The 26,892-nt window shown below is 36.2% G+C and overlaps 1 protein-coding gene across 1 annotated transcript in view; it reads left to right on the top strand.

Annotated features, from left to right (window-relative positions):
* CLSTN2 (calsyntenin 2) overlaps positions 1–26,892 on the top strand; it is a 416,233-nt gene that overhangs the window by 183,805 nt on the left and 205,536 nt on the right. Inside the window, exon 2 of the mRNA XM_080410323.1 lies at positions 363–485. Coding sequence (XP_080266449.1) covers positions 363–485 — 123 coding nt within the window. The remainder of the gene's footprint in view (positions 1–362; positions 486–26,892) is intronic.

Here is a 26,892-nt window from a genome sequence, read left to right as displayed (position 1 = left end):
TGGAAGTCATTTCTCTTGCATCAGTTTTGCAGCTGAAAGCAATTCCTTCAAAAGTGTCTAATTATGTCTGACAGTTGGGAAGACATTAAAAATATTTTGAAAATCGGCTTTTTATTTTGGTGTCTTAATTGGACAGATGTCTTTAAGTGTTTGGTTTCTTATCAGTGACTTGCAGTACAATACATATATCATTTTGGTTCAATGTTTGACTGTTTATAAAGTACTTCAGGATCTTTTCAGTGGCTTTTGAGTAATAACATTAATGTTGGTTGTATGTCAAATAATTGCTTTTTAAAGATAAAATGAGCTAAATGGATGTAAACCACAAATCAAATTAATTAGGCATACTGTTTCTTTTCTAGTGAACAAACACAAGCCCTGGATTGAGACTTCGTACCATGGGATCATAACTGAAAACAATGACACTGTAATTTTGGATCCTCCCCTTGTTGCTTTGGATAAAGATGCACCTGTTCCCTTTGCAGGTAGGAACATGCGTTAACAGCAGCATTTGAGCTTATGGATTGCATTATGAAGTTACTAGCATTTGTAAGGCATGAATTTGCAGTGCAGAGATAACGTAATCTGAAGGACTGTTTAGTATCTGAGTACTTAGGACTTGACCGCTGGCCCTTAGACCTTGAAATGAGGTCTCTTTTGCAATGAATGTGCTGCTCATTTGCTGTGAAGCAGAAGTGATAATAGAGAGCATAATACAGCAGGCTTCCGCTATTAACATTTTTAATGAAAACACGAGAATTGGATAATTCAATTTTGATTTGCTTTTATAGAAATGAATCATTATAGTTGCCTAAAGTAAGAATACATAGTTAATTTTGTTTAAAAAATAACAGCCCTTCCTTTTTCTCTTCCTGTTCTGTTCCCTGCCTATGGACAAAATATGTGACAAATATTTGAAGTTGCTCAAATCTTATGTTACTCTGTTAGTACTTTATAACTGTCAAGACTTGGACAGAAAATATAGTGGAGGTGTTAAAGATTTTTGCTTAGATTGCTGTATGATAGATGTATGTCATATAGAAGTTTTTGTATTAAGACTATTTTTCCTGATACTTATTCTGTCATGAGTTCCGTAAGCAGAAAAGAGTACTTTTGCATGTGAAGCAAGTTTTCGCTTAAATTCCCTGTTCCATTAAAAATATTTTTTGAAGAAAAGGGATAATATTAAGGCTTGATAGCTGTTCTGAAGATCCTAAAAAGATGCAGTTGTTAAAAAAGATTATATTGTTTTATGTTACATTATTGTGGAATACAGTCATGTTCGGTAAGCAGTAAGTCAAAATATTTGGTCCAAATAGCAATTTACAGCATCGTGTAAGAATTGTTATTAGCCTTTTTCACCAAACACATATACTGGCATAAACTCATACCCTGCAAAACAGGGATTCACAAATGTTTTTTATATATTGAGCACCATTTCAGTATCAAGATTGGCTTGTCACTCCTGTCGCCCCATGTTTCTTGGTTGCACAGAACACTTCTTTCTCAACCATATATGCACCAGAGATGTTCAGTGTGGGGGGGACTCAACTAAATTTAGTCAGAGGTAAAAGCCTCAAATAGCATATATGTATGGATACAGCAACCTCAGCATGAAACATTTCTGTCTGCTGATCAGTTCCTATGGCACCGACTTGCTTGTTAATAGAGGCATAATCAACGTCCATTCAGAGGTAAGTAGACAGCCTCTAACTGCGAGGTGCTAATTATAATCAGAGTAGGTTCATACTTCATACAAAGATGCTCAGCATAAGGTGTCCTTATCTCTGTTACTAGTTTTTGAAAGGAAAGCTTACTTATTTCCAAATTATTTTTTTAATGCATTCATCAAGAGACAAATATATGTTAAAACAAAGAAAAAGTGCAGAATGAGAGTTTGAATGGTAAGCTGTTATTCATAATGTATTTTAGTACCCTTTTTTCTTATAATGGTAACTTTCTCGTAGGCATGCAATTCATTCTTTCAAAAGTGTACGAAACAGTAATGTAAACTTAGATGAAATCCTTGCTAAAGTAAACCTCTCTGTGAGATCTTCAGGTGCAGTTATTTAGGCATGAAGATTGATTCCTAGTGAAAAAAATGCCCTTTTCATTTTGGGGGGATTTTTCAGTTCCTATGAATGTTTCTTTTCATATTTGCTTCTTTCACTTGCATTCCCTTGGGATGCTTGCTGGGATGTTAATCACATGTGCTGTTTCCACTGATAGTTTTACAAACACTTTACTGACTGGAGATTTGCTAGCCTGATTATTTTCCTCAGTTTTTACACTGGGACAACAATCAACATGTTTTCCATGAATTAGTAATTTGCTTGTGTAGAGAATCATCCTTTGAAATACTGAACTTGCACAGAGGCTTTGGCTTTTGCGATAAAGATTATATTAGATGGTAGTTTTAATTTAGTTTCTTCATTTATTGATTTGAATTATTTATATCTTAAGAAGTGTTACGGATTTTAGGAGGGGAAATACTTGGTGTGTATTCCCTGATATTAGTAGTTCATTTCCAGGTAATATTGTACATTTATCCTCATGATCTGCAGTCCAGACGCGATATTATGATACTGATTGAACCCTTAATTCCCTTGAAGGGCCTGGGTTCCCTGCCTGTTTGGAAAAAAACCTATATTTTTTTTTAAGACTTGCCTTTTTAAATTGTTGGAGTAAGTTCTTATTTCTGTTTTAAATTTCTGCTTTAATATCATGTAGTTTTATTTCACTTCATAAATTCATTAATTTTATTATAGAGCTTTAGGGAAAATTCAATTTGTGTAATGCATTTAGTAGGAGAAAACTGAAAATGGATACAGCTAAAAATTAAAAATATTTAGTAGCTGTACATTTAATTGTATTGTGATGTGGATTTTCCTCTATGGCCGTATTTTGTTTTAGTGGGGAAAACTTATTCTACATTATAATATATCAGTCTTCAATTGTACCAGATAATCAGAGCTCCAAAAGTTCCTTTCTCATCACCCTATTAATATTTTTGGTTATTTGTCCAACTATTGTTGAAAAAAATATTAAAACGTAGCCTTTTGAAACATTTTCCATTGTTTTGCCTTTTTTTTTTTTTAATGTACCTAGATTTAAGAATATATTGGGGCAGTTTCTGACATGTGCCTAGATATCTACTTATATCTCCTTGAATGAACTATATTAAGACTAAAGGTACATGGTTTCTTCCTGTGGAACTACAGCTGCTGCAATAGCTTACCAGCGGATTGTTGGCTGTTCCATCAGTATTTATGTTAGCTTACGTCTATATTTTTAATTCAAAAAAATGACATCAGTGTGTATTTGACTTTAAAGAAAACAAACCACAAAACCAAACAAAAGAACTCCTCCAACAAACCAAACCCAAACACAAAACCCCAGCCCAGCTGCTATATATCCTTTCAGTTTTCATACGGGTGTAAGTCCTATAGAAACAAAACTGAATTAACGGCAAGAAAACTCTCAAGTTAACTACCAGGTTGATGTTCCTGGAGAATGCCTGTATAGCTGCATAGCTAGATGTTATGTGGACAGTGTAATCTTCAAGCTTTTTAAAATTTCTTCCTTTTTCAGTGGTCGTCTTCCATCAGTGACAGGCTGAGAAAAATTTACAGGGTTTATCATTGAAAGGGGGGACAGGTTACAGTAGGTGAAATGCATCCTGATTTCATACAGATATTTACTAATTTATATCTATATATTCCATGTTTATATCTGTATCTTGCTATTGGGGGTCTAGTTCTTCTGGAAACATGCATAACTTCTGGAAGTAAGGGTAGGTATCCTTATATTTATGGCCAAGGCAAGGAGAGCTTCAGAAAGGAGGTGCATCAGTGTCAAGCTAGAATGTATGTCATGTCAAACCAAGCGTGCCGGGGCCATGCATTGGAGACTATAAACCTCTCTGAGGTTTTGCTTCCAAATTGTCTGTGCTATGCTTTATAAAAAAAAGTTGGTGTTGAGGTCTGGGCTATCTGTAGATAGGCTGGCACTGCAGTCTCTAGGGTTATGATGACAAGACGTGCTCCGCTAATTGCAGATACCAGCGGTTAATGAGGTTGCACTGTTCTTTCTGTGCAGGGAGGTACAGCAGCACTGGCCTGAAGGAACCAGGAAGGGCTTTTGGTGCCACTTACTATAAAAGCTCCCAGTTCAGTACGAAGAGCCTGGAAGTGGGGCAGGTTTTCCCACTCAGAGCTGTGTATTATCAGGGATGCTTTGAGCAACATATGCATCACCTTGCTTCTGTTAATTGCCATAGTGCACAGGTAGTTTATGCATTTTATATTTTTCACCTGAGCAAATAATCTTTCACCTAATAACTACTTCATTAGGAAGCACAAAGGCAGAACTAAGCTATTAAGGTGCATTTGGTATTCAATGGCTTTTATCTGCCCTCAGTACTTGGGGTTTTTTTCAATACCCATTCTCATGTTCTCATATTTTTTAGTTTAAATGTGAGTTGTAGCATAGATCTACTCCAAACTATAAGCAGTATTTTTGTTTTCTCTTCTGGAAACTTTAACATTGTTCCTAATACCTGTGCCTTTTTTCCTCTCCATGGCTACTAAGGTAAGTCTTTTATTAACTGTCTTGTCAACCCCTTCTAGTAGTACACACATTATGGTGCACGTCAAACCCCTATTCGTGGAGCGGTCACCAGAGAAAATTACTATAATCTGCACTTTTTCCCCCTCACCTGTATCCAATGTCTAAACACAAGAGTGATGACAGGAGAAAAAATAATCTGTGCAGTTATGCTCTCAACAGGTCTGCGTTTCCAGGAAGGACTAATGAGAGACTAACAAGACTAAATGTGCCTGTGAAAGTGCTGGCTGTCAAATGTGATCAGCCTATTTCATAACTGGAGCATGAAGACTTTCACAAGATTGTAATGAATGGTCTTTGCTATCTCTTTATCGTATGAGTTTACTGCAAATTGGTGCAATAATTGGAGAATATGTAAAATCATGGTTCTGAAAATTGTCATGGTATGAAGATAGTTCACTTTTTTTTTCATGCAAGTACATTATTCAGACCCATAGCTTTGACGGAAAGCTTGAAAATACCATTGCAAATGGTTAAGTGCAAGAAGTCATACAAATAGTTTCCAATACTGTTGATCTTTAAAATAAAACTCACCATAGTAGTCTGGAGCAAACAAAAATCCCCCCAAAACATGAAGAAACTGCAAGGTTATGCCTTCCATCCTTCTCTCAAACAGTATTGTGTAGGTGCAGTGTGGGCTTATTTATTATCTAGTTTAGGGAAATCCATTGGAGAAATCTCTATGTAAAAATAAATATAGTAAAATCCACCCAAAAGAAGGAATTTAAATTTAATTAGACTTGCACCAACCTGCAGGGTCTGCCGTACAAGTCGGCTCTCACATGCTTTTACAGACTGGAAGTTGCTTCAGTGCTTTGACTTTCAGGCTTAGGAGTGGCTTGGCTTAGAAACAAGGTGAGATCAACTGAATCAATTTGACAGTGTTCTGTTTCTGTGGTAGTAAGAAGCCCTCACAAAATGCTGTAGGAGTTTGGAAGGGTATTTGGAAGGGACATCTGTCTGCGTTTCAGTAACAGCAGCTCCGTTTCATCAGCAATGTTGTGCTACAATAGATCTGAAAGGAACTTTAGGATGTCTCCAGTCCATCCTCCTGCCTAAGGCAGGACCCATTATACCTGTGTCATTCCTGATAAATAGTTTTCTGTCCTAATCTTAAAGACCTGTAGTGACAGAGATGCAACAGCTTCCCTGGGCTATCTATTCTATGCTTCACCATACTCACTGTTTCTTACGATGCTTCACCTGAACTTTCTGTACCGCAATTTTAGCCCATTAGTTTTTGTTCTATCTACCGTGGCTAGGCAGAGCAGATGATTCCCATTCTTTTTTGCAGCAACAGCCTTTTATGTTACTCCCTAAAAGCACGGTGAGCATCTTAAACAGCACAGGGGTGGGGGGGGCGGCGCGGCAGCTTCAGCTGTCCATTGCATTATTGATACAGACGTAGAGCAGAGAAACGGGAGGCAACAGTGAGAGGACAAATGCCCTTTTCACCTTGAAAATGAAAAGCCCAACTCTTCACCATGTCACCAGTATTAGCCTGTTAAGCTTGCATTTGAGTGCAACGTGTGGCACCAAGGTTAAGCTGGATAATTTCACCACAGTGAGTTGGGCCCATTAAATCTTAAGTTGCTTTTATGCTCTTGATAGATTTACACATAGCCTTTTTAAAAAAGGTCAGATGTGTGTCTTCCTGGCTCCACACAGACAGGTAATCTGTATCTCAGAAGCAGTTGCAACCTTTGTAGATGAAATCCCAGTCCGACTTCATTTTGGCTGTGCTAAAACCACTGTGAAGGATAAAGAGATAATAAAACCAGCCAAGAAGAATGTCTGAATATTCACTAAACTACAGGCTGCATCCACAAATTCTCCCAAATCATCTTTGTTATTTTAGCAGTTCAGAGCAGTGTGTACTCTCAGCTGTACAGCAGCAAATCCAGTAGTTGTCAGTCGACTTACACCCAGGGGCTGCACGCGAAATCCTATTTCACTGCTTCAAACTGTGAAGCTGTCTAGCCGTGTTTGTTTGTTGTTATTGATAAGCAGTGGCATTAATAACAGAAACAATCTTTTTGGTAGAACATTAAAAATATGGAAATTATTTTTCAACTTGTGACTCTGAATGTTAACCTTTTTAACTCACTGTCAGCCAGACTTAAAACACGCTGTCAGTTTGTGATGCCCAGCATTCATTGGTGTTAAATACTTCACTGTGAAAATGATGCAGAACCAAAAAATCTGAACTGTAAGCGAAGCCATGCAGTATTGCAGTTCTTTATAATAAATCACCTTCTGATTTTTTGAACTTCTGCTTTTGAAGTTTACATTTATTAATGTAGCTTAATTAACTAAGACTGTAGCCTCTAAAGGCAAAAGAAAGAATCTCTTAATTGTGATCATAACCTCAGGTAGAATAAAAGATTGGCAATAGCACAGTCAATCCCAGAGATGCTGGCTTTGACCTAAGCACTGCTGCTCATCATCCAGCAAAATAGAGTTATAAATGCTCAGGCTTCAGATTAAGAATGGACCAAAAAAATCACTCTGACAGTGACCTCTGTTGGTTGATCCCTGAAGTTTAGGGATGAAGGGTTTGTGGGTTTTGTGTTGGTTTTTTTTGTTTTGGTTTGTTTTTTTGTTTTTTGTTTTTTTTTTTTTTTGTTCTTGAAGTTTTTGCCAATTAAGTTCAATTGCTTTTCTTAGTCATTTTGACAGTAGTGAAATAAAAGTAGGCAACGTTAATGTCTCGGAAGAAGACGAAAGGTTCAAAAATTCAGACTGTTCTAATAGAGCTTTTAGTAGCTGCAGAGTGGTCTGTCATTGCAGGAAGTGGTTAGGAAGAAAATTAGACTTTAATGCGTGTACAGTGAATGTAAGATGCTTCTGGCAGACAAAAGCAGTAATGAATGAGAATGCTGAGATAAACTTTATTGCACCTAAATATGCTAAATTACCCGAAGCCAGAAAAAAAGCAAGTAAAGTAACCAGCTAATTATGGTTTGATGATATTCACTTGGGCTTTTAGACTATTTATGGAAAATAGTGATGTGAAATAAATTGGAACAGTTTTGAATAGTTTTCTTTATAAATAAGGCTTGATCTTTGGAAAATTAGGGCAGAATATTACTGTGGATATGCAAACATACACATGCGGACAGGGACAGAATCTGGCATTTTATTGTGCTGAAGTAAATTACTACCTAATTAAAAAACTGTTTAATTAAAACAGTTTGTAACTGAAGTTGTCAGGAAAATAGTCAGTTGTTAAAAGTTTTGGAATGTTTGGAACACTATAGATAAACCTAAATGGGAAGTACTGGATTTGCTAACCTATAGGTCCCAAAACTGGTAGCTGCTAGTATGCTCTGACTATGGATGTAGATTTTGTGCCACATGCCTTTGAAACTAATGAAGGCTTGCCATATGAGTAGCATTACATTTAATTAAGAATACAAACTCTAACAACTTGTTAATGTTGAGCTTTCAAAAAAAAAAAAAAAAAAAGAGAAGACGACGACACTACCAATGCATAGAATTGTTCCATTCAAAGTAGCAAAGATCTGTGCCAAATTCAGATTTATTGTAGGAATTATTGTTATTCAGCAGCCCTGTCCATGGCAGGGGAGACGGAGACGTGTGCTTTCTTAGACCTTCCTAGTTTGTTAAAAACCTTCAGCTTCACCTTTAAGATCCTAATTGTTGTGACAGATAGAAATGCAATAGAGAGTCATTGACAATTCTGGAAGACAATTGTTTTATTTGAACTGAATCCAGAATCAAATAAAAAAACTCCAATAAACTAAAATTCAATATTGTGGGAATGATAAACTCTTTCTTAACCAGATCTATTTATATCAGACAAATTTTACAGGGAATTTAAAAAGAATAACAGTCCATGCTTTTCTATTTTATTCTTTGATATTATACTGTTAGTCATAAGAATATTTGTGGGTTTGACCCGAAAAATATTTTACTTTTTTGCAAAAATTGGTCAGGCTTTTTTCTTCCACAATCATTGAAGGCAAATAATGAATTTTGCTTGACCTGAAAAATATTTTACTTTTTGCAAAAATTGGTCAGGCTTTTTTCTTCCACAATCATTGAAGGCAAATAATGAATTTTGCTTTTACTTGCAAAGCTAAATATCCACTCAATATTTTTTTTCTAAACAATAAAAACAATAATTTTTTTCTAAAGGCTTCTGCTAATGCATTATTAATGGAATTTCAAAGCTTGTTCTAAATATTACTTTATTTATAAAAAAATACTTATGTGACTGTTAGAAAGTGAAGTGAAAGCATCAATAGATGTTTTTGATTTATCGGCAATTCTTGATTGATTAAAATATTGGCACTGTATCTCAACAAACTTGTGAAGGTGATACAGGCTACATAAAACGTTGCTAATAAACACCTTTTTAGAGACATTTCTAAGATATAGTAAATCTTGAATTGGTAGAACTAAACTCGGTGATACTGTAGTAATTTGTCCCATGTGCTGATGGCCCATCATGTAAGGATATAGCTGCATAGAGTGACACCAAGCAATGTGATTATCCGGTTGTATTTGTGTATTTTTTTATAGTGTGAACAACGTACCTGATTCTGCAATTATGATATAAAGTAATTTATTTCCGTGACCTATGTCAGTTACTTTTTAATTTTCAATAAAACATTTTCAGAGCTGCAGGAACTACTTTATGTTGTTGAGGTAGTACTTAAATAATTCTTTTCTGCAATGGAATGTTTTGGAGTGAATCAAGACATTAACTTGATTTTGAGATGTAAGTTTTGCTATGTAGGTAAGGACAGATTCTACACACTTCAGCAGTTCTCTAAAATCAGTACTGTTTCCTCAGCTATGAGTTTTGAATTCTGACTTAGAGGAAGGACAGCGTCGTAGAAGTACACACTATTTTCCCTTCTGTGATGTTAAGTGACTTCAGGCACTTTAAAATGGGACTTCTGTGATCCAACTACACTCCCAAATTGACAGAACAGATTTGCCAGCAAACTTACAATTTTTATTTAAGGAATTACTATTATTATTAGAATTAAAATTTGGTAGTTTCAGTCTGATGCTGATTTGCAGCACGTGTGTAGTTGAGGTAAATAAAAGCATTGCCTCTGAATCTTCTGTGATAAAAAGAACGAGGAGTAATTCTCTTATGATGATGAGGAGTAATTCTCTTATGATGGTGTGAGTGGTATGTTGAGGGCTGCCCTAGGTTTAAACAGCCTCGTATCTTCTTAAAATCAGTGCTTGCCAAAGATGTGTAAGCAGGTGAAAAGTGTGACAAAACTCTGCTGTAGTTAGACCTCTTTGTCATTATGCTTGCAGTAATAATTGCTTACGTTCTTACAATTTCAGGTACAAATAAATATTTTAAAACATCTATTGATATAAATATCATTTTTTTGAAAAATGATGACAGCAGGCATAACTCAATGGCATGAAGCTGGACAGTGAAGAAGTTGAAACAAGCAGGAATGATACCCGCGTTACAGTTTTCTTTCTTGTTGCATAGTTTGTTTCTCTTCATTATTTGGTATTCAAAAAGTAGAAAACTTGACCTGTCCCTGTTTGCTTGCAAGGCTATGTCAACCTGGGAATTCAAAATCTGTGGCCATCTTTATTTCTGGTACTACAATAACATAAAGGACTCTCAGAGGGAGGCTGAAAGAAGTGGTGTGAAGATGCGGGGGAAAGAATAAACAATTCTTCTGAGTAAAATAGTACAACTTCCACTCTAATATCTCTCTTCACGCTTTCATTCCTTCCATGGTCTGTCCATTAATTCAATTACATCTACCTTCTTCACATAACTATTTCCTTCATTGTGTGTGTTCCTATGTTGTCATATTCTTAGGTGGATGATAGATTTTTAAAAAATCATTTGTGAAAGCATGAAGTGTTATTTATGCAGACCTAGAAAAATAATTTGTAATATTGTGAAGTGTTAATGACGTAACAAGTGGACTTGGAATTTTCACCACTTAGAAGTTTACTGCAACAAAATGGGCACTGCAGAATTCCAGTTATCTTTAAAAATAAAATTAATAGGCTAAACTGGTTGGGAAAATACCATGTTAAAATATATTCCTCAAAATGGAACTATTTCAGTTAGTGTAAGGCAGCAGACTTTTGCAGTTTACTTGAAATGGTTTTTAAATATTAAAAAATATCAAAAGAACAGCCTAAATAGGTAATTATTTAATCTTTAGAGTTTCTTTTGCTTATTAGTCAGCAATTCTCTTATGGAAAGAACAGTTGAAAACCCCTACTTTATATCTGCTACTTTCCTCTCACAGGTGAAAAAGTTATTTTTCTGGCCTAGAATAAACTCTCTCAATAGCCCGTAAGTGCTGTTGCTCCCTTCGCTTGCTAGGGTAGCCTAAAAAATGCATGTGATACTGCTTTTATGAAGCAAGATGGGGAAGGAGAATATAAAGAATTCAAACTCTGGACAGGTGTTTTAGGACATTGATTTTCTACTCAATTCTCCTGCTTCTGGCTGTGTGAAGTGGATCGAACCAATTTTTTCTCTTGGCCTAGGGTTTCCTCCACTGTCCTTTTTTTTTCTGTTTAGAATATTAAAAAAAAAACCCCAAACCTAAGTGCTTTTATCTTAGTGACTGTGCAGCACTGAATGGTCTCCTTGTGCAACATCAAGCACAAGGAGGATTTGCTGGTCGCAGCTGTCCCTATTTTCTGTTCCATAATCTTTTATGGTATAGGTATGTAGTATGTTTATAGTAGGTGCAACAGCTGGATTAGTGTGGGTGTTGAACCTGAGCTAACAGTCCTGCTAGAGCCATACTTCAGTGTGGTTACAGAGCTCTGTCTCTATGGCTGTCACAGCAGCAGTTAAGGCGGATGCATTGCTGAGACAGACATTGTGGAGTTAGATATAAGACATGAAGGGAAAGTACTGGCAAATACTTTCTCCAGTTTGGAGTGGGGAAAAGAAAGGGAGAAAATGTGTTCTTCCAAAAAGGTTGAAGAGTGTCAAGTAGACATGTTGACAGTTGCTATTTCTCAAAATTAAAAATAAATTTTTGACTGTTTAGTCTTGAGTTTCTGTTTTGTGAAGAAGAAATTTACTAAAAAAAGTTGGAATAAGCTAGATGTGCTTGTCATTTAATAGATCTGTATTTGTTCTTGGCCATTATAGATTTTAATATCAAGAGAAAAAAATATCTGATTATTTATGATGAAAATGTAACACATGATGTAAAGGACCAAGTATTTTCTTAATTGTGTTACATGCATGGAGAAGTGTCACTGAGATGTTGTGAACAGTACTGATCCCACTGAGGTACAGTGAGGCAGGAAGAAGTTGTGAGAAATACAGTTAAGAATTTGCAGGATTTTCTAAGGAGTCATATTGAGAACAACAGGGCTATGTAACATCTAGGATTTGCTGGGCTTTCGTTCTGCTGGAATTTTGTTATATTAGGTTTCAAGGGACTTAAAAAGATTAATTGCCTGCGTTTTCAGATATCTGCTAATCCAGAGAGGCTGGATGACTTTGATGTAGCTGCAACATGTGGAAATGCAAAACACGGTCAAGTACATCTGATGTGTTCAGTTGTCAGGATCCTTATGCCAGCTGTAACACAGTCAGTTCAAGCACTGGGCACAAGAAGGAGCTTGGCACAAAGGAGGTGTACATTGCCTTTTTTTTCCTAAGTGATAGGCCTCTACTATTTTTTGTGGTGTTGCATCTTGCATTTACTGCCTGTATAAAAGGTATGTCAGGTTGGTTTAATAACCTAAATTCTTCTCTCATTAGGTATTCTGCTACACAAAATACGTACCCATTTCATTCAGGTAATTGGCCTTTACGGGTAAAATGTAGTAGATAACTAGACTCTTGAAGTGAGATTTTTTTTTCTCTTTTACTATTTTTATATTTTGAAGCTTTGTTTATTTGTATGCTGTTCTGTTTATTCCACCTTTCCTGAATGAAATCAGTTCTTTAGCTGCACTGTGCAAATTTAGTACAACATGAAATTCCAGGGAGAGAGACAAAATGGAAGTCAACTCATGGCCATAGTGATCACAATTTATTTGTATTTGTAAAATTGAACCTAAATGTTAAACCACAGAAAGAAATGGGCCTGCTTTTAAATAAAAGTCATCCTAGTGAGACTGCTGAGGGGACTGGGGCACTTGCCCTTGAGGAGAAGCTGAGGGAACGGCTTTGTTCAGCCTGGATAACAGACAGTTTGTGGGGAACGAACAGTATAGCCCCCTGACACCTTTGTGGAGGCGACTGAGAAGATGGAGCCAGGCTCTTCATGGTGGGAGTAGGAGAGGCAACAGATAGGAATTGAAACAGGAGTTCAGACTGCATATAAGGCAGAACTTTTTCACCAGGACAGTCAAAGGTTGGATCAGGATGCTTAGACAGACTAAGCCACCTTAAGAGGTTTTCAGGACCCAACTGGGTAGAGCCCTGGGTAACCTGAGTTCATAGCTGCCCCTGCTTTGAGCAGGACATTGGCCCAGAGAACTGAAGTCCCCTCCACCCTGAACTGTCTATGAATCCTGTGATTTTATGATGTTGGAATGTTTCTTTCAGAAATTAAATTGCAAAAGACGTGGTGGGTGGGAGGACACATGGGCTGCTTGTAATGCTATATCAGAAAGATGCTCCACTCGCTTTCTAGGGGTTTGAAGTGGGTGACTGTGCTGACAATGACAAGGCCATTCGATAAGGGAAAGGAGACTGGACCTCTGGAGCAGTGACGTGGCTGAAGTCAGCTAGCAACGTTCTTTATCTGCATATATTTATTCCCAGTAGAGTCAGAGGAGGAGAATGGGCTTCACTGTTTAGTGTAAGCCTTGTTTTTTGTATTGAAGCGATGCTTTTATTTCACAATAAATTACTTTTTAAAAGGATCCTTAGCTTTTTTTTATATAAACTGTTCTTTTAACTACTATAGCTACGTAGAATACACACAAAAACTGAGGCCTACAAAATATTAGTTATCAATAAAGATTCCTGACACCAGTTGTTTAACTTTATATGGCTGCTGAGCCATAAATGTTCTTTATGTGTCTTGTGCATATAAAATTCCAAAAAAAAAGTACACTGAAGACAGTTGACAGCAGACTGACTCTTACAGTTAACTGTTATGGCAAAACGACCAGATTGTATTGAGTGAACACCTCGGCAACGGTTCATGTCCAGACTGTATTATCTTTTGTAACAGTTGTGTTGACTATAAGCACATAATAGTCACGAAAGGCCACATGTTCCTTGTGATCCTTGACAGCATATATCATGTAAGTACTTTTTTATATGTCATTCTCTCAGACTTTTAGAGACTGTATCAAAAATAAGCAGATACTAATATCAGACATCTCTTACTATTTTTCAAGATGACAGTTTATGATAAATGTAATTAGTAGTTAGACATGCTAAAATACTTAAAATGCAGTCCTTAAATAGTTGAATATCACTTTAAGAAGAAGCTGTATTGTCTGCCCTTGATTCATTTGGGGACTTTGTCTCCCAGTGGGACTTAATTTTCTGGTTAATTGTTGTTGTGAATAAATTTTTGGAGAGGCTGTGAAACAGACTGGGTAGGGATTCAAACTTGTCGTGCTGTTGGACATCTGTCTTTGTTTCAGGTTAATTGCAATATATTAACTTAGTTTTAATTTTAAACAGCTTTTTAAAAGAAAGATTTTATTACCAGATATAATGGACTTTTTACTGCACGTACTGTCCCTTCTGGCTTTTTTATATGCCTTTAATATTGTCATGGTTTAACTCAGCAGGCTGGTCTAACTTCTGGTTAACTGTGTAGGTTTAACACTACACGGCTGGTCCTTCACTCCCCTCCCTGCCCTGCAGTGGGATGGGGGAGAGAACTGGGGAAAAAAATAAACTTTGTGAGTGAGATAAAGACAGTTTAATAGGACAAAAAAAAAAGAAGGTAAAACAATAATAATTATGAAAGAATATGCAAAACAAGTGATGCTCACCACTCACTGACCAATGCCCAGACGTTTCCCGAGCAGTGGTCCCTGGTGATGGCGAGCTTTCCTCCAGTTTATGTGTATATATATATACATATGTATATATAATATATATAGAGAGAGCATGACATCATATGGTATGGAATATCCCTTGGGCCAGTTTAGGTCAGCTGTGTCCCCTCCCATCTCCTTGTGTCCCCACCCCCACCCCCCCTGCTGGCAGGGCAGTATAAGAAGCTGGAGTCCCTGACTTGGTGTAAACATGGCTTATCAAACCATCGGTGTGATACATCAACGTTATTCTCATCGTAAATCCAAAACACAGCACTATGCCAGCTACTGGGAGGGAAATTAACTCTATCACAGCTGAAACCAGGGCAGATCTTCAGATATGACAGAAGATTCAGTGACAGAAGATAAGTTGTTCAAAAAACCAAAACCAAACTCAAGCCCCTAAAACACCCCCGAAACAAACAAAAAGCCTCCAAACAACCTTGATAATCTTACTGCTTGGAGTGTAACTTGATTTGTTACATTTTATCTTTTGCAGTTAAAAGCAGAAGAAAAAAAATCAAGCTTTTCACTTCAGTCAGAAAATTTTAGTTCCCCGAGTTGTTCAGGCTCGCTTCATACCTGATCTTTTCTTTAGGGAAGTGAGTCTTGAGTATGTGGGTTGAAGAAAACATTTTATTTGAATTAATTACCCTCAGCATGTTATGCTGAAATATCCTCCTTACTAATTGACTTGTATAGCTTTTTTTATTTACTTTCATTTAAAGTTTAAGCCATAAACTAACCAAAGGTGTAGAACCTTCTAGTCCAAAATAACTTACTGGGTTTGAAAAACCACGTGAACAGTGTTGACTAATATAAAATGGCATTTTTCACAGAATGCATTATTTATTGTCCCCTACACATTTCTCAACTATTCATGGTAGGGAATTTTAAGTTAAATATCTTCAAAAGTTGCTGAAAATTTCCTTTAATTTTTCTTTGACCTACTATAAGCCTCTTTCATTATAAGACCAGTCCAGATTTTTGTGGTATTTTTTGTATCACTGTGTTTACAAATACATGGATGTTTAAAGAAAAGAAGTTGCACAGATCTGGGTAGATTTTGCTGACTTGTTGTGAGTGATAGTCTTATACCAAGATGTCTCTACTACTCATTTTTTATTATGTGTTTAATCTGAAAAAATAGGGAGAGGAATGAATGAACTTCAATAATAATGTGGTGGTACTAATGGAGACACAGGCAGAAAAAAACCCTCATTAATTACTGCTGTGCAATTATTGTATAAAATGCATGACTGTAAATGCATAGGTTTATATGCATGGTGATGCACTACTCTGAAGAAAGATGAGATACTCCTTTGTTCTTGTTAAATAGTACAAACCTTTTTTTTGAAGGGTGTCATACTTGTAGCAACACCCAAATGTCATCTAAGTGCCCATTGGTCTGGGTTACTGGGTGAAAATGCCATCAAAAATTGTACAGGTACAATGACACCATAACACTTAAGATACCTTCTGGAGTGAATTGTGTCAAAATTCCAAAAGGATATGAAAGTGGATGCTGGGTAGGAATATTAATTTAGTACCAAATATATTGTATCTTTAGCTGAAAAAATCAATCCCAAACCAAAAGAATGGCACAATTAGGAATACCTAACCTTGGTCTGGGTATCTGGAGAATCCCTTAGTGTCTTCACTGATTGGGTTCTTTGCCAGTCACACTAGACTAGTACATAGGAATTTTGTTCAGTGATTTGGAAACAACTGCTCCATGTAAAAGTGAAGCCTGATGCGTCTGTATTAAATGGATCAAGTCTTTATATTATTTAAAATGTTCTCTGGTGTCAGGATGACTCTTGTTTCTCAGACTGAAAGGCAATGTAGAGAAGACTGTTCATGGGTTAGAACTTCACCAGTCTTCGGGCGGTGGGGTGTGGGAAACTGCTCCAGGGACTGGGTGGCAAAGGCAGGCTCTGGACAGCTTCTGTGATAAGCCACCTAAAACTGAATGTTCTGAATACTCACCGCTGTTTTCAGAAGCAAGTGTACTGGATTGAGGAAAGATATGCTTTGGTTATGGAGGCATTGGGGATTTTGTTTGAGTGAAGATTACATTTTCATGAACTAGCTATACCTATCTAACTACATGAAATTGGTAAGATAATTTGCGTGGAGAAATAAGATTATTTTGGTAAAATTGTCTGAACTATTTGTAAAATTAGAAAAGTAATGTATTTAAAATTAAATTGCTTTCAGAATCCTTTAAGCTACAGGAGAAAAATTGTTCATTGTTCACAATTGACATTGATGTGGCAATTCTCTTGTACTTGACAGATTATTGCCATACTATCAAGTCGTTAAATGTTCCTGTGACTTTCTAAGTTCCTTGCTTAAATCTGTAGCTTTTAAGTACATTATTGCAGTAAGAATTTATTCTGTTCTATTCTATTTAAAGGTAGTTCCCTGCTGATCATAATCCTCAGCCTGCTTCTGTGTGGTTCTTGTTTGGTCTTCAAGGAAACTAATGGAGATTTTTCTTTACAGTTTATTTTGTGCCAATAATTGGCTTATTGTAACATGCAAATATCTCTATTTGACCTGTAGTGGATAGAAATCTAGAACAAATCTGCTTACCTTGTTAGTCACCTGTGTGGTTTTGTATTGTGTATCTTTGTTGCTCTTCTGAGCAAGTAAAACACAGCATTAATGATATGCCATTAGAAAGAAATGAAAGACAGTAGGGTTAGAGCAAGCCTTCTTATGCTGTCAGAGATCTGTACTGCCAGGCTGTCCTTGGCAATGGATCAGGTTATTCCGAGTAACAATACTTGGTTAGATGTAGCTCTTAAAAGTTGTTGTTTGTTGGCTTTTTTGCCTTGCAGTTCTATCTGTATTTGATGTAGTTAATGTGCATGGAACATTTAATTAGATTTTAACAAAAACTTATAAAAGTCAAACATGGTTTTAGAAGTGCCTTGGAAATGCTTAATTAAGCAGGGAAAGACACAAACTTCCAGCAGAAATATGTATTTTTTCAGCTTCGAGTCAGTAGCTATTTGCATTAAAAGTATTCTGTTGATTTACCTTAAAAGCTCTTCTGCAAGACAATTAGAGACAAAAATGTTTTGTGTAAAGACTGCAGAAGTTAGAAGGAAACATCTATGCAAATTTTCTGTACATCACAATTCTTATTACGAAGTCATTTTATACTGAGTTAAGGATAATTATGCATTCAAAGTAAATATGGTAACCTTTCCTCTGCAGTGAGGATATGCATGAGCATAACCTAACCTAAAGCTTTGTTAAACCAGAAGGTTTTATTATAAACAGGTAAAATAAAGAAGTAGGAGGTTGGCTGAGAACCGATACCCTGCACTCATGTCACAGACACCTTTCAGGTAGAAAAATTGCTTACTGTGTACAAGCCAGGAGGCTTTTGTGAAGTGCTCGATGTTGTCCCAATACTGCTCCCAGTGGAGAGAGATTTTCTCTTTTGGGGGTTTTGTTGCCACCTCCATCATGAGGGGAGAGCCAAACAGAAACGTAGGGGGCTTCAGAACTTTTTGCGAAAACTGGATAGGTAATTTGTGTTAGTCTTTCACAGTATTACATGCTCTACCACCTCACCAGCATGGCAGAGCCCTCATTATCATCTGCACCTGCTGTGATGTTGAACACGAGAGCTGCCCAGCTAATTGGGTCAGCAGTTTAATTTAGGGGGACATGGTAGTGTGTTTCAGTGATGTGAAATCTCCAACCAATGCCATCTATGCAGCTTCAGTCATCTTTTTGATGCCATAATCCGTTTCTGTGGGTAGTGGCACTCTTACTCTCTTGGTTCTCACTGTCTCTCCACCCTCTCCAGTATTAGTTTCAGTCTAATAGGTTTTAAATTGGCTTGGTTTTTTATGCCCTTCTATGACACTGAACTTGTAACATTCTGTTCTTACTAGAAAACCATAAAGGCATCAATAGATAAAATATGGGTACGTATGTAATAGACATTTATGATGCACGTTATAAAACTTCTGTTGTGTAATAGCATATTTTGGACAAAACTAACCTGCGTATGCATTTTGTATACAAACACATGCTTGTATTACACTATTTTTGTTATAAAGTAATTCACATCATAGGTCAGTTTTCCTCAGTTTTAGCATTGTCTTGTATGTTAGGATTAGAAAGTAATGTAAAGATTGACAGCAAAATAACTAGTTATGCAAAGTGATTGATTTTTAGTTATCTGATTAAATGTGACTCCATTTTATTGTGGTACAAATAGTATGGTGATAAAACTGCTGCAAACCAGACTTATATTGCCTTTGAAAATGTGAAGGAGTTGGATTATAATTTTTTTTATTTTTCCTTGATTTAAAAATCATGATGTACTATAATTTACTTGCCTTTTCATATTAGTTTTAAAACAGGAAAAATATTTTGGAATAATGAATGAGCACAATTACCAGCCTATTATAGAGATTTGTCTCCATAAGAAAAATACATTTAAATTAAAATTTAATTGATTTCTTTTAAAATTATTTAATAATTTAATAAAAAATCAAGCATTTTAAATTAATGTGTTCCTGTTACATTACAAAGACATTTAAGGGACTGTTATTCTGCAGCAGTAGATACAACTAATAACCACAGTACTTCTATTGTGTTGTGGTGCTGGTGTTGTAAGGTCAGGTGGATCCCTTTTTAACCAGCTGCTAAAAATAACTTTTTTGAAAGGCATGTTGGTATTTGATTGATTTGTTAGTACATGTGACAAATTTAATGGATATTTCTGACATGACCAGTTCCTTACTGAGATGCTTGCCTTGGAGAGGTTCCAGGTGTACTAATGAAAAAAATTACGAATGAAGATAGGAACAACTAATGTATTTGATATGGAATCCATAGAACAGGCATTAAATGAAAAATGTAACACTATAATTGATAAGCATGCTAGAACTGAAAGGATGACAGTAATTTATCATCATCTTCTTGATGCTTTTGGACTGGGACTCTTTATTTAGGATGGCAAAGCTCCTACATCTCAACTGGCAACTTTACTGGAGCTGGGGGGCTGTGTTTCAATACAGCCTCTTCTCCCAACACTTCACTCCTGCAGTGTTTCCCTAAAAGTGTGGGGAGGCCAAAGGGGAAAATTATGTAGCTGTGTTGACTTCCATGGATGTTTGCCCATTTATGCTAGCCTGGTGCTGTCCTTATTCATGGAAACTAGCTGGTGTATGGGAACTGCATACTAGGAGCAGTGTCATGAAAGGCAATGGAAATCATATGCAACGGAAAAGAACTGTGTGATGGAAAGCCCCATAAACTTCATATAAAATTTTTTATTAAAAAGTGCCTCTCTGAATCAAATTTGGCCTAGCTGTTGCCATCTGTCAGCTTTTCAGTGCCCTTTACAAAATACATTTTTGATCTTGGTCCAGCCTCTCTAGGGGTGTGCTGCTGGTAGGCTGTCACATATGGCAGAGTATCAGTGTCACTGGAGAAGCCACAGGTTGTTGGGTATGGGGCTGAACACAACACTCAATGAAATAGTCTTCTATATATGCTGCAATCTTCAAGATTTACGTAGAAGATGCTGCCTATTGTTCTACTGGAAAATGTGCTTTTATACTGTTTGTGAAAGCAGAGAACAAAAATCATAACTCTTCTAGAGTCTCTGTAATCGGTTTGCTTTTTGTGGTCTGACATACCGTGAGTTAGAGTTGTCAGAACTTTTCTTGGCTATGACTGTGGCTTTGAGCAGAATTAGATATAGAAATAAATCCCCTCATGCTGATGTATTCTTAAGTTTTTATTTCAATATCATGGTATCTTCATTAGAAGAAAGGGAACAAACTGCCCAGGGATGAATGCTGCCATGCGTGTCTGCCCTAATGCTGTAACTGTGCAGGTGTAGAGGTGGCAGCCTAACTTCCTAAGAATTGAAAATTTAATTGAAAAATTAAAAAAGACTTGATTTCTCAAAACAGCAAGGTATTTTTTAGAGTAGGAAAACTAGTTAATACCTCTGAAAATATATTTAAAGATTGTGGAAAAAACTCTTAATAAACCAGAAAGCTCTATACTATCTTAAAATATGATTTTTTAAATTCTTTTGATGTATTTTGGACTGACCAACCATATGAAGGTTTGCTAAGGTTTGAAATAACATAACAGTAGGTCAAAGGCATTAGATAACTAGGTGAAGCATTGGGAACCATAGGCTTTGTACATTTTGGCATTTTTCACAATCATCTTCTAGAAGGACAACACTGACTGCCATTGTGAAGTAAAGGCTGTAGTAGTTAAACGTTTTTTATAATTTAACTTAATGTGAACTATCTCTGATATTTTACCCACAGTGCAATTTCTGTATGAATTAGCCTGTGATCCAGAATAAGAGACTGAAGTACAGCCACTTTGTTAAAAATAACACTTCATAAGCCATTTTTTGAAATTGCTATACTGGTGATTAAATTAGTTCTTATGCTCAGCTTTAAGAGGGACTCTTATTCATAGAGGATACTAACTTCTCTTAAGATTACAAGTCTAAACCATAAATAAATATCAACAGCTTCTTATTAATTAATTTTTGGATACTTTTATTATGAAAATGTAAGTTTTTGAACTCTTCCTATATAAAAGATGCAAAAATTCAAAGATCAGAAGAGAAGTGAAAGCAGATTTAAGAATGAAGATTCAGCTTTGAATAAAAAAAAAGTGAAAACAGAGTCATTGTTATTCCCAAAACGAATGGGAAATAATTTAAGATCCTGAGAAAATCTGTACTGATCTTAGCTTATAATTAATTTTTGAGATTGATAAGTCAGTAAATAAATTCTGTGAAACAGGAGGCTGAACACACAACAGGAAATAGGTGCTGCATGTTTCAGGTAATTTAGTGAATGCTATAATCATAACATTTATTCAGAGTTAGTCTGTGAAATTTTCAGACTTAATACTCTTTTGCATTGAAAGAATGAATTGCTATCATTCAGTATAATTTATTGAAAACTCAGTTTCATCCGTGATACTGCACTATGCTTTTCTGCTTTTTGAATGCACCAAAGCTGTTTTGTTGTGCTGGCTTTTAAGTTTACACTTGAGTAAAACCACGCTTTTTAAGAGGTTTGCACTGATCAGAATTGATCAATTTTTTATCAGGCAACCAAAATAAGTAACCTATCACACTTCAGGAGGGTGCACAGAGCACAAAACTAGGGCATAGAAATTAATATTTCAGTATTTTGCACTTAAGCCATTACATGGTGTTTTGCTGACGACAATGGAAACGACTTAGAAAAGGAGTGAAAGAGAGAAGCCTTCCCTCTCTTCCATTAGATGTCAAGAAAAACTTGAATTGACTAAGAAGGGCTGTGATCTGCTGGCGTGTATTTCCACCTCACACCTCAGCTGCCAGCCAGTTCTCTCATACATTCATTTTTTCATGTTATCTAAGAATTGCAAATTCCTGTATTTTCCTCTTTTATCCAGGGTATGTATGTATAATTGTTCTTTAAAGGAAATAGATCCCACAGAACTTGGGAAATAAAAATTTAGTTCTTTCCTCTGACACAGATTTTGGGCAATCACTTAAGTGTCCAGTTTGATTACCATTCATTATTAGATGACCATCAATGGACACTTAAGAATCTATTGAAATTACTGTTATTAATATAATTACTGCCTTTCATGTTCCTTGTACAAACCTATTGACTTTTAGTATGAAGTCCTTCCTTTTTCATATTCCATCCTTCATTTGAAGTTTTTCTCTCTTGTATACTTGTTTTTGGTTTGCAATATGGCTTTTGTCATTTCCAAAAGTATGGTTGCTTCAGTTTCAGGATGCTATCTAAACTGCTCAAAGTACAAGCATACACATTAACTTCCTGTAAGTATGTATCCAAAGGACATGCGTCTGTATATATTTATCTCCTTAAGCATAAAGAAAAAATATTCTTAGCAATATAAAACCATCTGAATATTTAATTTTTTTTACTGTGGAAACTTAAGAGACAGGTAATCCTAAAATATAGCTGTTTACCTCATGTCTTATTGCAAATTTTTTCAATTACCTCAATGTTATAAGCATTTCATTTTAGTGTTCTTATTTTATGTTAGTCTACACTTGAAACAGAGCTTACAGACACAATTTTAATGCTCTGTTGTCTATCAAATTATCCCAGATATAATCAGTCCATTAGTACGAGAAGGAATGACTTTTCCTAAGCGAGACAAGCCATTTCTGTTCTGCACTGTGTTGAGCAGCACAGGTTAGCAGAGCAAAGCTGGAAAATATAAGCTGCAGCGCTCCATATAAATGGTGTATTTCCGAACATACAAATGCAAGAGGCTAACAACGAAATATCTACAGAATGGCAATTTTATGAGTGTGTATGTGGTGAGGGAAAATAACGTTGCTGCCTATGGCTCTTAATACTGCTTCTTAAATGTCTTCCTATTGTGTTGGTTTTACCCCAGCCTTGTGCCTCTCTCAGAGTTTGTGATTAAGACAGAGAAATTAAGTTACTTTCAATACTTTGATTACTGGTTTTCTTCACAAACAGTCCATAGCATCTGGTCAGCACTTTTAGAAGTTTTTTTTAAAGTTTAGACAATACAGTAATTCTGACTTCAGTGTTATTAAATTATGACAGAAAGACCACTAGCTCAGAAAGGTGACTTGACTCTAAATTCACTTGCTATGCTTGCTTGATGCTTAAACTTTTCACTTAGATGTGAAAGTTTTAGAAGTCAGCAAGCATATAAAATATCCAGAACCTCGTGCTGTGTGTTATCCTACCCAGTTCCTGTTCCCCGCGCTTGGAAATGTGGTATACCATAATCCTGGAAAAACCTCGGAAGCCTGAACGTTACTTCTGTTGCTACAATAGAATAACATCTTGCTGGGTGCTGAGACCCTCATGCAAGGGGCAGAGTATTCTCAGCTAGTAATTTTCACTTCAACGTAAATGTGTAGGTTTAAGAGGTATATATACAAAGGCTTTTTACGTTTTTGCTTCTTTCTAGGTATAGTGGTCTTCATCATAGGTGATGGAAATTTATTTTTCATTTAATTTAGTAGGCTGTTAAAATTAAATGAGGATTTGTTACACCACAAATACATGTGTGTGAGTGTTATTTATGGTCTGTTTTCCCATCTTTTTTGTCTTGTCACACAATACTGTAATAATCATAGAATTTCTGATCGAATAGTGATCTCATCAGTAACATTAGAACCTCATGCCAGTACAACCAGGACCTTTTGACTTGCACTGACATATAGCTAAAGAGGATTACTCATATCACTGTTGCAAGTATTGGCAGTTGCTGACACTGTAATACTTTGCTGTTTGCTTCAGGAATGTTTTTCAGAACAGAAAAACAAAATGCTTTTCACAAAGACAGACTGACACTTATTTCTGTTCAGATAAAAGGAAACAACCTCTTTAGTCATTCTTGGCGTTCACTTTTGCATAATCTACAGGCCATTTGTGCACTTAATAGATTAACTCCAGTTTATTCAGAAAACGGACAAGATCCATTTGAAACTATAACAAGTCAGATTTTCATCTGGCATTGAGTTAATGCTGTGCTACTGAAAAAAGTGAGAACAATATGGACCTGGCCCAATAATTTTTTCTAGTTTATTCTCCCTTCTAATCAGGAAAATATCTTTGTTTCTAGAAGTCCCTTTTCAGGAATTTCTAAGTATCAGAAAGCCAAAAGTATTTAATGGTGTCATATTTACTATATAATTGACAAGAACAAAAAGGCACACACTGTGACTTCAGTGAATCCTTTTCTTTCAGAAATAACAGTAGGACATGCGTATGGCTTTTTTGTTAATGGATCTAACTGTTTGAAAGAGTGGACAGCTACAAACGCTCAGTTCTGTGGCTAATTTAAGTGATGTGTCTGTTCGTTTCCAAGGTGAAGTAATTGCTTCATTGGTAAATAAAGCAGCTTCAGTGTTTTAGAGCACTAATGAGTAAAAAACCTACTACTACTAAAATATGTCAGTGTTCACTTTTGGTCTGTCTGAAGTGCGTGAAGAAAAAATAGTGTTGTCTGGGGAAAACTGACTATCCAAACTACTCTTGAGAAATAAAAGCAACTAAAAATTTACTGAGCCAGAAATCCTAACCACCTTCCCTGCCTCCCCTCTTTTGCTGGAATAGCACTGCATCTTCTATTTTATGGTTGTGGCCATGTTATTGCAGCAAATAAATGATTGTTATAGCTGCAAATATCAAAAGTGTAATGGCTTTAAAATTATACATACAAAATTAAATATTAAAGAGCTGTTTAAACCCACTGCTCTGTTAATGATTACTCAAGCCCGGGATCCAGTTGTCATTTCTTCTAGTGAAATGCAGTCAGCAGTTCCTTGGCTTTTTTCCCAGTCTCGGTAAAAATGGTATAGTTCTAGCATGCAACTTTCTTCCAATGCTCAGCAAATATATGGGGCTAACTTTCCTGATGGACCTTGTCTTCCAAATTGTAGTACTTAACTGAAAAATTGAATATCAAACAAAATCCAATTACCTATAAAGGAAAATTAATCAACTGCTGCAGCAAAACAGCTAATCTTTATCACTGATATGAGAATAATATCTCCGATGTGGCTGAGAATGAGCAACAGTAGTAGTAAAAGAGAAATAAACATGGTTTTGGCCAACTCTGCATTATTTTCATCTCCATTAGCACCATGACTAATTCTTCTGAATGTGTAACTGTCTGTCGAAACCAGCAGTAATATCCAAGAAAATCTGGGTTGGGATTTGCATCAGCATGTGTGGCAACTACATGGCATAGAAATCTTGGACACTATTAATTCAAGTAGGTATCCTGGATTTGCAGTTCATTGTTCACTGGGTACCAGCAGAGTTAAGCGTTTTGCCTTAGCACACTCATCTGCAGGCTAGTTGGGGTGAGACAGTGACCCAGACCCAAAGACTCAATCTGTAGAAACAGTTTGCTTGGACATCAGAAACCTTACAAAATACCTAGGCCAGAAAGTGAAAGAAGAAAGGATAGATGTCTTTCCCTGCTGCTAAAAGACTTACCCTGTCTGTCGAGGAATGGCTTTGGGTATAAGTTGAAGACTCCAGTACAAAACTGTCTAAGGAACTGAGAAAAAATATTTCTGCCATGTTATGAGGATTGGGGAGAAAGGGAAGAAGAAAGAGTACATTTATATGGTAAGTCTAATAAATGTGTCTTTTAATAAGCCCTTTTTATGTACTAGCATTGTGTTGCCATGCAGGCATTTTCACAGTGTTTTGAAGGGGTTGAGGTGGTGAAACAACTGCTTTTTTTGCAAACAGCTTCTGCTAGACCTGTTGAGCCGATCTAAACAGCAATTTATTATGTGGGGTTACTCATGAATCAAATAGTCCGTGATATATATATCCTAGGATATTCTGTGGTGGTTTGACTAATGTCACAGAATCAGAATAAATAACCATAAATTTAAGAAGGGCATTGTTATTACAGTTCTAAAGAAATATGCTGTGTTTTCACAGTGTGAATGGAATGCCAGTCTTGATTCTTTCTGCTGTTATTTTTCTTGGTGCAGACACTAACTGTTAACGTTTTTTGTTTGATTGCTTTGCTGTTGCTGTCTGTCCTTCTACAAATCCTGAGGGCAGTGGCTTTGGAAGTATTGTCCTTTATAGCTCTCGGACTGAGAATCCCCTCTCCCTTGGTGGCTATGAAAGAAAAAACAGTATTTTAGTAGAGACCAGCGATTTGTGAAAAAGGAGGCACTCTAAGAGGCAGTCATAAGCAATCTGAAACGAGAGATATAGTCATAAGGTAGTTCAGTGGAGAAGCAAAGTAGGAAAACGCAGCAAAATCTGCTAATGGGTGGCTGCTGCTTTCAGCTCTTCCTCTGTTTAAAGGGGTTCATTCTTCCTTTTTATGATGAAAAGTTTCCCGAAGCCCTCATACCATATTTTTTAATTTCCTTGAACAGTCCTGTAAACGTGGATGTGAATTTGTCATGATGTCCAGGGTGCTGCCTATTTCTATCACTGATTCAAAGAACTGATTTCTATTAGCAATTGTATCGTTTCTGACTGAACATAAAAGCTATGATTTGGTTTGTAATGTTCTTCATCTCCCTTAGTTTTCATAAGCATAAAATATTTCCCTAAGTGTTATAAAAAGATTAAAATTCAATTTGAGTGCTGAATTATGCATGGCTTTCAGTTTGGTAATATTCTAAGAATTTTTTGTTTCCCAGCTTTTTAGTGTTAGGAGACAATATCTACTATCAAATGTATTTTT

This window comes from Falco punctatus (assembly GCF_963210335.1).
Source record: "Falco punctatus genome assembly, chromosome: 13".
Classification (NCBI taxonomy): Eukaryota; Metazoa; Chordata; class Aves; order Falconiformes; family Falconidae; genus Falco; species Falco punctatus.
The sequence above is the reverse complement of the archived record's forward strand: the minus strand, read 5'-3'. Positions and strand labels throughout refer to the sequence as shown.